Here is a 13504-nt window from a genome sequence, read left to right as displayed (position 1 = left end):
ATGAATAGTGGCCTGCTGGTATTCAAGTCACCAAAGACAGATTCGTTTCTCAAATTTATGTACTAAATTCCAGTCATATGGGAAAATGTTTAAATGGCCATACTTGGAAAATATGTTGCTGTTCAGTGAGTACTCAGTGGCCACTTTAATATAGCTTCAAGAAATACAGGGGGGAAAAAACCCCAAACAAACAAACAAAAAAACAAACAAACAAAAAAACACAAGCCAGCAAACAAGGGTTCTAAGAAAAAAAGTCTGTGACTTAATGCTCTCTTATTCTGAAGTTCACCACCAATACCTCTCAATTCTCTTAGCTAAAGTACTTTACCTTTAAATGACAGTTACATTCATTTTAATTGCTGCCAGCTATATTCCCTCTCTACTCAGTGAGTGCAGCTCACTCACTCATTTGGCTCCAAAGTTAGTAAGTGTCTGCAATTTCTGAACCAATCCAATAGCTTTGGATTTAACCCACAAAATAAGTAAATTTATCCAACAAAGAAATAATTTAGGAGGCTAAATAATATGGCAAAACTTCTAAGATTTAGTTTTAAAACTGCAATATTCACGCAAGAAGTAATAACATTTATATGAGAAAATTCACTGAACAGATCTTATTTCCTCCTTGATCTAAAGTCAGAATCACATCAATGCTCTGTAGGTCCTGAAAAAACCTTCATAATAATTAAGTAATAGCAGTAATCTCCTTAATCTACTTTTTTAAAAAGAAATTTAAAAAATCCCTGGAACATATCAGTACTACCATCAGATAAATGGTACTTATAATCAAAGGACAGTCCCAATTTTTTGTATTGCTTTTCTCTACAAAATAATTAGTATCTGTCCATAATCTATATATACATGCACAAAGTGATTTACAGAGATGTCTATCTGCACATCTATTTGTGTCCTTCTGTCTCATTTTTGCATAAGCAACCTACGAGATCAGTGTACATGTTGACAAAAGAGAGCTATAAAGTCTCAGGTTAGAAATGATGGTAAATATGCCCTGCATCTCACTATTTTCATTTTAGGAATTCTTCAGCTTCTATTTAGCGTTGAGAGAGGTGAAAGTAAGATAAAAACCCTGGGTTTTTTTTGATACTGAATTTGCTTGATAGCCCACAGGATGTATATTACTTGTTCTTCCAGTAAAGCCATCTTAAACCAATCCAGATAAAACAAAATATCCACCTGATGTTAGCACAATTAAAAGAATAACTAGAATTCTCAAAAAATAAGAAAGAAATTTCAAAGTCTTTAAGCAGTCAGACTAACAATTTATAGACAACAAATGTGAGCACAGGATCTGAATACTCACAGATATAAAAAAGAGTAATTGCTATTATTCAAAACTGCATGTTGAATAAATGTATCTGGACAGACACTGAAAACAATTGCAGCAGATTGGATTGGGTAAATACTGCAGAGATTAAGTTTCAAGTCTGGTGTCTCAAAAATATGTGTCATAAAAGGGATTTGTTTTTCATGTGATGTTCTCCCCTGTCCTGCATACCACAGCTAGTTAATTCCTAACTACCCATCTACTGAATATTTTTTTTATGACAAATTTTTTAAAAAAAGCATTTTTGCACACAGGGTAGAATGATGTAATTTTCAACTTTTATTTTTCAGTTTTCTGGTTTTTTTTTAAGTTCCTCTGAGAAAGACTTCTCAGCAAATTAAAGCAGATTTTCATAATTCCTATTATTTGAATTAATTTGAAGGAAGAGAAAAAAGGATCCTCATTCATAGTCTATATCTGCAATATAAATAAAAGCTGAAAGATTAATAGAGAAGACTCTTGAAGTCTTACTGTATATTTTAATTTCAGAAGCAATGCCTAGCTTTCACTGCTATTGTCAGTAAGTTGGGAGAATTAGGTAGTGAGCAAGAAATTTCAATGACAATAGTCTTCAAATATATAAACAGTCAAGAGAGAGGAAATAAACTATTTGTTCCCCGATTGCTCCATACATCCAAGTTCCAGCAGGAGTTCTGGTTTCATGTGGGGGACAAATAATCATGACAAGTTTCATGAAACCCTGTATGAGACTGTCCAAGTTTACTGAATCGTAACAGAATAACCCCAGCATCCCTGGGAAAGCACATGGATAAGATGGACCACTAGAATCCTTTCCAGCTGTATTTACTATATGAAAACAGGTGTTCAGGTAAAATGTTTTGATGTCTGTCATCATTAAGTAACTCAGAGAAATATACAAAATATTAATGTGAAAGAAACCAAACTAAATATTCTCTTACTGATTCAGCTGAAAATCGCAAGACATTTATTGTTTCCCAAATGTTTCATACGTATTTTTTGAATCTCATTTATATTGTTTTTCTTATTTACAGATTCTATGGCATGAATTAATGGCCTTACTTTGAACAGGAAGAAAAGCTGTTTAAAATAATTATTTTGTATGCACACTTTGTAACTGCTCTGCTCGGCAGACATGATAAAAATTATAAAACACTTTGCAAGTGTCATCTATTTGCTTGAAATACACTCTATCTTACTTGGCTATACTCTTTGTTCAACAGTTCACTAAAGGCATTTTTAAAACATTTCAAGGTATTTTTTATAGTTACACGCAAAATTTTTTACACATTTATGGAAATAAAACTACTTTATGTTTGCTTATTCTCCCTAAAAACTGATACACAGGTCCCTAGAAAGCAATGTATTAAGGAAATAAACCATGACATATTGCAGAATAACACACAGTAAACGTATACATGCACCATCTTTCTCTGTTTAGAATTCACTTTGAGTGAAAGTTCTGTGAACAGAAGAGGATAAATTGTGTAAAATTTATGATAAAACTGCTATGCTAATCCCTCTAGCCAATTACAGCTCTACATACGCTCTGCAAAGTGCAAACAGTTTTTGGCACTAGGAGGTAACATTTAAAGTAATTATTTTGTTTTTCACGTTGTAGTAAATACACAAGCCAGAAATTATAATGGTTAATGAATGAATTCCAACATCTTTAGATATTTATTGAACCAAAAATCAAGAAAATAAATTTGGTTTATAGAAGAAATGCAGTTCTTCTAAAAGAAACTAACCTGAAAGCCAGGATAAGCAATCTTCACAAATGCTAATAAAAATTAATATAGAGGACTTTAATATTCAGTCAGTTGTTAATAACTTTATGTTATATAATTTTCTAATAAGATGCATGTCACAGCCATTTTATATACATATAATTATTATTTATTAATCTTTGAACAGTTGTTTTTAAGCAACAGAAGTCTGATATCTAACACTGAAAACATTTAAGAGACAACTATACACTCTTAGTGCCAGTTTTGATATCTCTTCTAAAAACTTTCCCCCATTTTCTGCATTTTTTCTTCATGTTAAAGGTCAATCCATATTTGACATTAATTATTCTTGCCACTAAAAAAGGGAATAACACTTGTTTTCTTATTTTCCCCAGATAGTAAGAATCCTTTGAGCAGATTATTTTTATTGTTTCCTTTAACTGAAGGTTGTGGAGAGAAACATCTTCCTCCAAGCCTTTTCCTAATTTATTGTTAAGAAAAAATCAAAAGCAAGCAAGTTTTACTCTTCCTCTTCAGCAGCAGGAACTACAGTGTCCCTTTCATCTCCATCCTCAAAAAGGGTAAGGAATTGTGGCAGCAGAAGCATCCAAAGACTAGGCCTGCTCGATGCACCTTGTCACAAAAGGAGGTGGTTTGCTCTTTGGAGACAGCAGTCACAGCTCAACTCATGTCCCCACCAGCTCCTTCATGAGCCTTCAGCCAACTGAACAGCGGCACCAGAGAGCTCCTCAGTTCCACCATGCCAGCTTAGAAAACAGTTAACAGTTTTCTCTATAATGGTTCTATTCACAACCAGTTTTCAAAATTAAAAACTTCACTAGAGTATTCCCACCAAATTATCCCTGATAGTCAATTCTATTTTGCTAAATCACCGTTAATAAAACACACATAGTGGGATTAAAAACAAGGTTGGAATAAAATGTTTTTCAGAGGAACAGAACAATGGACCTAATACCTCAAATCTCTGATTGCTGACTTTCTTTCCTTTTTTGTTCCAGACAATTTTAGGTCTTGGATCTCCTGTGGCTTGACAGATGAATGAGGCAACTCCTCCTGAAACCCCTGTCTGATCAACGGGAGTTCTTGTAAACTTTGGTGGTGCTGAAACAAAAAATAAAAAAAAATTACCAAATTAATCCAAGCAGTAAACGTAAATTTTAAAAAAGTCACATCAAGATTTCAAGATTTAACAAAAAAGGAAGTGCTTTGTTTCTCTAGTGATACCATTCACCTGTATGGAAAAGCATTATTTTAAAAACACTAAAAGGTCAAGACAATACTTACAGATTTTAGTAGTGAAATTTGTATTAAAACCAAAATATGATGGCATTGGAATAGCAAGATCACATGTTACATTTTATCACCATTATAAATAAAAAAATCCAATTTGACTTCTGTTGCAAAATGAGCTCATCAATCAACTGGAATAATATAACGATTAACTACTTTATGTATCATCACAGGGTGTCACGAAAACAGGATGCTCACCTTTGAGACATCAAAATCAGTGACATTTAGGAGAAAGCATTTGCAATTTTGCATGGTGAAGGTAAATTATTAAGAGTCCAGGCAAAAAGGAGTGTATCAGAAGAGAGACTTATGCTTGGGTACAATTTTGTGTATAGCTCCTGCTCACTTCCGAATTCTACTATGTCAGAAAGGAGAACTAAAAAGATCCAACTATTGCAACCACAAGAGAGAGAGAGAAATGGAGAAACAGTTTTGAAAGTATGAAATGTCATTTTAATTCATAATTATTTTTCCCTTCTTTTCTGTAACAACAAATTGAAATTATTATTTCACTTGTGGTGAGACAAATTTTTAAAATTTAGACCAACACAATGCATGACTTCTAAGTATAAAATACCAAAATCTGTAAGATTTCACCTAAACAATTCAAAAATATTGAAAAATTCTGGTAAATCTTTACATAATTATCTTTCTCAGCAAAACAGTTTCTAAAGATACAATACACCTTCAGATAATGGTTTAAATGATATGATGTGAGAACTTAAGGACAATAAGCGGCAAAAACCCCAGGTCTTTGTTATGAAGGCATCCTCCATATTAGTTGCTCTATACCATATGTTGCAATTCATTTTTGTTCTCATCTTCATATATCAGCAGTCAGCTCCTTTACGTTTTCTACCTCTTCCCTTTTCTTCACTTTCCTCTCTTAGTTCTGACAAGTACATACCTGTACTCTACTAGTTTTCATTCCTGCGTTGCTGTTCTTTAGTTCTGATGTCTAACCCCTTACTCTGCAAAACTGTTCTTTCCACAGGCACCATTTCGTATCAGCATGTTTATTTGAATGTAAGAAACTCAGCAGACTACTGTCATGCATGTATGCAACACTGGAAGAAATCCTGAAATAGTTTAAAATGTCAAGATGCCATGATGCAATGAAATTAGGGGAAATTTTTACCCTACTCCTAATGTAAGAAAAGGGCATTAAAAAATATATAATGCTCCTAAAAATCTGCATGTTCTTTCTTTAATAGACATGTCAAGAAAATGTGTTATTTTTTAACATTTCAGAATGCTCAAGGGCCCTCCAAGTGCCCACTCTGCTAATTTTCCTGGCAAAAATGTACCTAAACCAAAATGCAAGAGCACATCTCAGCAAAACAGTGTACTACTATTGCCATGGGGAAATTATGAAAGAACTTCTCTGTTGTCAAAAATTGCCAAAATCTTAGCAAATAAAACACACTTTAAGTGAAAAAAATAGAGATCCTTTCCCAAGCTACATGCCTTATGTCTGGACCAAAAAAAGACAAAAATATATTCTGATGAAGAGCATCTGGGTTTCAACAAAACTGCTCTCTTTGAGCCCTTTTTGTTTTAACTCAGCACTGTGATATATAGTGACTTGACTGAATCTGATATACTGACATTCTGTGGCACAAGTTGTAATCATGGGCCACCAAGTGAAAAATGACACACTGCCGTTCTTTAATTTTTTTTTTACATTCTTTGAATTCACTGTTAGAACTCAAACCACTAAAAGAGAAACACATGGGGAAGTCCAAGAGCACACAGTAACTCTGTATATTAGCTCATAGGCAGCAAATAGCACACGTAGCAATAAATTAAATTAAAAATCTTTCACCAAACTTAACTTTTCTAAGGGGTACAGCCAGTTTTCCAGCAATTTCTTACGTAGAACTGTCCAAAATCTGGTGAAGGACTATAGGACTAGCTGCTACGACTTCTTACAAAAACTGTGTACTAGCTTCTGCAGAGCATTATTACCTACATCTTGGAGTTGCAGAAATATGGCTGAATACTTAAAATAGCTCCAGCTACCTGAACAACAGTATTTTTGCCATCCTGTGTGAATTTTTGCTAGACCAACAATTAGTAAAGCTGTTGCTTATTAACCATGTAGCATTAGAGGAATAGCATTAGACACAGAAAACAAGGGCAATTGTACATAATGATGCAATTTTCAATCTGTGGGTATTTTTCAAGGAAAACAAGGTTTTAAGGCTGTATATAAAATCCTCTTTCTTGTATGATGTGACTAATATTATCTACATCAATAAAAAAGCTTCACAGGTCAAGGAATTGGGGTGATCTTTGTTTTCCACTTAGACCATAACCTAGCAGAAAAAAAGTAAGGTATGTATCTATCTGGTCAAAGCTTCCTTTTATGTAAGTAAGTAATTCCTATAAAAAGCATTGCCACAATTCTCCTCCAATATGTGATATTGGAAGAAAGTAAGTTATTTTTTAAGTATCATATGATATCAGCAAAGATAAATTATTCTTAGAACATAAATAAATTTATAAAATTATCTGCCATGGAGACAGGTAAATACTATGCAATCCCTCTTTTTATTACTCTATCAAAATGTTCATCTTGTTGCATATAAAGCAACTACCATCAGTGTAAGGGTATGTGAAATCATAACCCAGCAGAAGCAAAAATGAAAAGTAGTATTTGTTGCCTTTATCTTTATAAAGGTTGTTAATTAAGGTTTGACACAAATTATCTCCACAATTAATGTTGTCAGTTTCTTGACATTGATTGTGACTTAAGCTGCTAGGCACTCTGACAGCAAACACAATTAAACTGTACACACAGTTGTGCTTATTAACATGAGGGCAATTTTGATTGAGAACTGACAACTATTTTCAATCTCCCTTAACAACAGCAGTGCATAGTTCAAGAAAAACTCTCCACAACACAGTTCATTACACACAGCAACTATCTATATGGAAACCTTCCACTGCAATTAAATCTGCAAAAAAGTAAGATATAATATGTTACCAGCTATGATACCAGAGTCTTTCAGCACTTTTGGAACTCTCTTTGGTAACATCAATAAATGCAGTTAAAATTACAGGAGTGTAATTAAAATAAAATAAGTGAAATTCATTTAAAATCAGCATCTCATATTTCTGCACTTAAATTCTCTTAAGGGCATCATAAAAATTGCTGCAGTATTACCTTTTAAATGCAAGAACAAGCCAAGTTTTGCTTGTTTACATACCAGTAGCTATTCAGATATTGATACTAATAGTGAATTTTGATACCTCGTCAAGCTAAAAAGAAAAAAAAAATCAGAGTGGGAGATACCCGTAACTTGGACTTCTGAAGAGTACCACAAGCTTTATTATTTAAGAGCTGAGGGCTCCCACCATCTCTTACTTGGTACACACTTCTTGCTGGGACTCTTGAGAAGCCGAAGTGACAACTATTAAACTACTGCAAATTACACTCTTAATATACGATGGAAAATTGAATTTATTGCTAGCTCACCCTTAATACACTGAGCTTGCATTTATTTGTTTTACAGAGTTTAACCCCATAGAAATTAGGCAGCTGCTTCAATGAACAGTCAAACTGACCCCTCAGGGGGCACAAGAAATTCTGAAATGAGAGATGGTTTACCACTATCCAGACAGAAGTGGAGTGTTTTTGTACATTACGGCTCCATAACATATATTTTTAAAGTGACACTAAAATAACTCATTTTGATTAGAACATTTGAATATCCTGGCACAAGCATAAGACATTTCTTTCTTTCCTTCTGCGCCTCTGAATTGACTTTCTAAAGTTTAAGTAGAATTTGGAAATAGTGAATGGAATTAATTAATTCACATTTCATCATGTTATAGAATTATCTGTTTTAAAGTTGTTGTTCTGTTCTCTGTGCTGTACTTTAAGGATATGTAATACTTTTCGTCTGCTCTCAAATAAAATGTCTGACAAAATACTTTTGAAATTACTACTTCAGCCCCCTTTTTTCCACAGCTACTGCAAACTATTCTTCTGTAGAGACATTTTTATGGACATACTCCTCTATGAAAAGGTGAATACAATGATAATACTTCACCTTCTTTAAAGTGAGAGCTAATAGGATGTCTTCAATCCAACTACAGCTAGCTGAGCATGTGAACTTACTATGGACAAGATACATAGAGGCTACAGACCCTTGTTTCTAGATTCTCTGTTTGCGGTGTATGAAAGTTCCTAGTATAAAATAATTCAATTTAGGACTAAACTTCATCATATGCCTGAAATATGAAAAAGTTTACTAGGTCAGAATAAAAGTTGCCAAAAGTCATATCATATTGTGTCCACTGTAAGCATATAGAGCAAGTGTGAATAAAGACATCAGAAAAAATTAAAAATACAAAGCTCATTTCCTTATAAATTCACACATATTTGAGGACACTCCTTAAAAATTACAGTTAACTTTTTAAGTTATAAAGAGTCATTTTGTACCAATAAACGTTGGAAGATGACAATCGCAACTGTTCCAATAAAATGTTTTCAGCTCAGATTCAGAAATGTAGGTTGACAGCAGAGCAAACAATGTGGTCTGTCACACATACAATCACAAAAATAATTTTCACTTAGCATAGTTTCAGGGGGTATGCAAACGGACTCACTCCGAGTAAAAAATTTCGTAGTGATTCTTCCCATGTCAAATTGCACACTCAGAAATTTCTGACGCAGTAAAAATCCAAATAAACAGAATTAAAAAACACAAACCCCCCCCCCCAAAACCCAGCCAAGAAAAAAAATCCCACAAACCGAACGAAACCAAACCAACACCTTTATTTACCCCATTTCCCATTTTGCAACATTCACTGTATTCCACAGACTTATGAGATAATGCTATATATTCTAAATAAAAAGGTCATAGACTGGTTCATATTTAGTGATGGTGAAGGTGGTGAAGACTCCTGTCCAGGTAAAAATGAACAAAGAGGCAATGTTGCACATAATCACAGACTGATACTGTATTGATGCATTACAAATCACATGATTTGTTATTATTTTCACAACTCCACCAGTAGTTCATATATTAAAAAAATATTACATATATACATAGTACTTAATAGAAAATTACTTAATAGAAATTTCAAAACACCCTTTTATACAGAATTAGCAGCTAATTTACTCATTAGTAATAATTTGTGACATTAGTTAGACTAAATTTTACAAGTAATTGTTTCACCTCAATTCTAACCTGTACTTACAGAGGATCTGCACACTGGCTATGTGAGAAAAGCTAATTAGTTTTTATTTCTATAAGGACAAGAAACAATTTGTATTAATGAAATCTGCATAAAGAAGCTCCTAAGTTAACAAATAATATGTTCCTAAAAGCTCTTGTCTGTCAGTCACAAGCTGTGAAATTTTTCTGTTTCTCACTGTGAACATCTTAAAACTGCTCCTGCCTTAACATCCTTCAGCAAGAAGAACAGCAACAACAATCTTCAGATGTCACCATACTCTGAGCAGCGGAATGGTTTTATTCCTGTGAATGAAAATTATTGGTTTTGTATCTTTCAACTTTTAAATGCATTTCAGCCATGCTAATGAAGTCCAGCTGAAAATCTTGATCCATTTGGTTCCCAGAAACTACTTCTATGTACAAACAAGCATTTCCCAAAAGTCTGGGTAAAGGAAATCAAGCAATTTTACTTTACAGGCATCACAGCATCCTCTTAAAAATTCAGCCCCTACAACAGTCATAAAATCTTGATAATATAATTGAAACAGTCATCACCCCACCTTCTTTCTGTAACGTGTATTCTTCTAAAAGCAAAAGGACTCAGAACAAAGGACTGGTCTTTGAGAGAGGTTTCTGGTTGTTTCTCTGGGGCTATTTTTCCAATTTAGCAGTAATCTTCAGTTCCCAACCTTCAATCTGCCAGAACATACCCACCCTACAGATTAAGTAAGCAGCTCAAAAAAATAAAAATATTACTTGCTGATGTCTCAAAGAAAATACAAAAAGTCAACCCTATCTTTTATATTTTGAAATTTCCTGCAATGTGCAATGTCAGTGTAGTAGGCTGACCATTAGGTTCATTCCTCCCTGAAATACAAAGTCAAATTATAGACTTACAAGTAAGGTCTCACAAGTAGAATAGGAAGGTTACATTTTCCAAAAGGTCTAATGTTAAAATAGCACACATTTAATGTGTACCTCTAAGCTCTGCAAACCTTGTTACCAGCTCATTTCATTGTGGATTATGTATGCTTTTTTAGAGACAGACTTTATCTGAGCCCTAGGGACATGGGAGGTATATGAACTAACACAGACAGCAGCAGACATTTATTTGCCAACTAATATCATTCACACACACATGTTCCTTTTTAGCTTATAATAACTAAGAGAATGAAAAAGGCTTTCACAGACATGAAGAACTAATGAGAAAAAACTGCGAAAAAAAGCCTTTTACTAGCAGTATAGACCAATACATTTATATTTGAAGCAAAAAGAAGCAGAAGAAGTATATATTGCTGTTCTGTTTCTGTTTAAACTGTTACAGGCAACTGACTAACAATTTAAGCCAGTTTCATGACAAATTTTTGGCACATTTTGTCCAAAACTTGGGCCAACCATTAACTACTGCCCCATCAGAGCAACACTGTGCTAAGCCTAACAGGAAGCTGGGGCTTACAAGCTATCACAGTCAGTCTCACAGATGATCAGACTAAAGGAGAAACCTTCCAAAGCCAGGCCTACTTCCATACCCATGCCCTCTTGCCTTCATTCCTCAAGTTGGGTGCACAGCCCTAGCTATCAGTGCTACATATGCATTAGCTTAAATACAAAATTTAGCCTTCATTTTAATACCGCTACAGAAAATTAAAGTGATATACACTTCTAAATCTTCCCTTATTTGGAAGAGACATGGTCTCTTCAGTTGTTTCTACACAAAAACCTTGGTTTACACAAGAGTTCAAGAAAAGAGAATCAGGATGTTTGGTTCTAGTATTTGACTAACCTGAGCACTGAAAGATGCAGGCATATGACTAAGTAATACTCACTATCCAATAAATGCATACGAAGGCAACAATTCTTCCTTTTTTTACCCCATGCCTAGAGGAATTCCAGCACTATTAACCCACTGGTCATGATATTAACTCAACTGCAGATATGCCTTTAAGTCATAAACCAGCACATGCTCAAATGCACATTACAAAACAAAATAGGTATAAGCTTGTGTATATAAATAGTATTTATCACAAAAGTATATCTAAAAGCTAGGTGGAACTTAATTTACCTGAGTTAGAAAGAGGACCTTGCTAGTAAATCCAGTACTAAGCCTTCTTTCAGCCGCAAATAAAAAGCATGAAGTCTCTTGAATCTAAAAGGTTAGTGACATGCACCACTTTATCCCCCAGGAATATTACATAACCTTGTTGTATTCACTAATTTAACAAAAGGAAATTCTTCATCAAAGCTCTGTACTGCTCCTTTTTCAAATTTTAATGTCTGCAGACTGCATATGAATTATTTGGTAACTGAGAGCTGACACTCTTATTCAATGTGCAAAGTAAATTCAGTGAATTTTAAAATGCCACACAAGCTGATCTCTTTCCAGAAGAGTTTTGCTCCAAGAGAAAGGTAGGAATAAACGAGACACTACAAGTTTCAATTAGGGACTTGGAATATCTGGGTTATGACTAGAGAGATGACCTTTAGAAGTGTTTCAGTCTTACTAAAACCCTCAAAATACAGGTACCAAAATGTGGAAGTATAAAATTGGGGCACTGTAACAGCAAAGTGAAACTTCCACTTATACTTTATTTATCTAAAAACAACAAAATGCATACCTTGTCATTTACGGTGATTACTGACTGTGAAAGCAAAATCAACTATCTAGTAATAATACTGACTCTACATACTAATATGATTCAGTGTTAATGCTTGACAAGGCATCCACATAAGCAAATTCTCATAATTCCTATTCAAGCAGAAGTATGCTTGTGTCTAATCAAATCTCACAGCCCATATAAACATATGCAATATGGGGAATTAAGGGGTTCAAGATGACTTTCTACTTGCAGAACAGCATTAAGAGATGACATGGCTTGACATAAGCATAATTTATTGAGCTAAACTGGTAAACAAAAGACAGTATTATTAAGGCTGCTATCAAGTAATAATAATTAAAAAACCTCATTAGGAGAGACTCATAAATCTCTTTCCTTCTTACTAAGTTAGGCCTGCTTCATCCCAAAACTTGATCAACACCTCCTTCTATTAATTATATACCAACATTTACCATTTACCTACAAAGATCAGTTATATGCAACCTAAATTAGATGTCCAGCCAAGTAGACAGAATATATACTCCTCTTACCAACAATCTCTGTGAGCTGTGCAATGCAGCCCACCTTCAGCTGTACTGTAAGACAGGCTAGCATGGCCCATAGGATGATGCATTCCTGATACATAAGCAGACATTCATAAACTAGGCCAGAGAACTGTTTATAGATATTAAAAAAGGTTCAGTGACTAAAGGCCCCAGTGGATTGTCCCAGTTCCTTGCCTACAAGTCACTTACGATACATCACTATGGTTAGTATAGCACAGGCAGCCTGCTCTGGGATATGACAATGCAGACATAAAAGCACTGATTAGAATGTATTTACACTGGCAGTATTTCTGATACTGTATATTTTCAGAGTCCTATTGTGTATAGGTCCTGTTGTACATAGCAACCACATTTTGTTGTCATTAAGGACAATGCACTGCAAAAATGCAAGAAATACTAGTCATAAGGTGCTCAAGGTTCATCTGCTCCATGAACCTCTACTAAATTTGTTCTAGATTGTCTCTAGTAAAGTTATGCCAGCGTAGATCTGAAGCATATCGAAGCATGTCAGAATATAAGGACTAAAACCTCATACAAAGATATGCACAACAGAGGTGTTGCCAGATCACACATTTGATTAAAAAGCAGAAACATAACCAACCAAAAGAAACATATCACCACATAAAGATAAACTGGTAATCACTAGAAGTTCATTTCTATTTTAATTCTGGTATGTAATAGCACTTCATACAATTATATCTATTCTGCCACCTACTACCTAAAATCACTGAAAATACAATTATTTGATATCCTGTGTATCAGTATAGCATTGCACTTACTTTACAAGAAT

At 34.2% G+C, this 13504-nt stretch overlaps 1 protein-coding gene across 1 annotated transcript in view; it reads right to left on the bottom strand.

The window, feature by feature from the left end:
• The window catches only part of PTPRD (protein tyrosine phosphatase receptor type D), a 978753-nt gene that overhangs the window by 227855 nt on the left and 737394 nt on the right, over window positions 1-13504 (bottom strand). The window contains exon 10 of the mRNA XM_054004205.1: window positions 4031-4176. Within this exon, the coding sequence (XP_053860180.1) occupies window positions 4031-4176 (146 nt within the window). The remainder of the gene's footprint in view (window positions 1-4030; window positions 4177-13504) is intronic.

The sequence above is a fragment of the Vidua macroura genome, chromosome Z, assembly GCF_024509145.1.
Source record: "Vidua macroura isolate BioBank_ID:100142 chromosome Z, ASM2450914v1, whole genome shotgun sequence".
In the NCBI taxonomy this organism is placed as follows: domain Eukaryota; kingdom Metazoa; phylum Chordata; class Aves; order Passeriformes; family Viduidae; genus Vidua; species Vidua macroura.
This window is presented reverse-complemented; position numbering and strand designations above follow the sequence as displayed.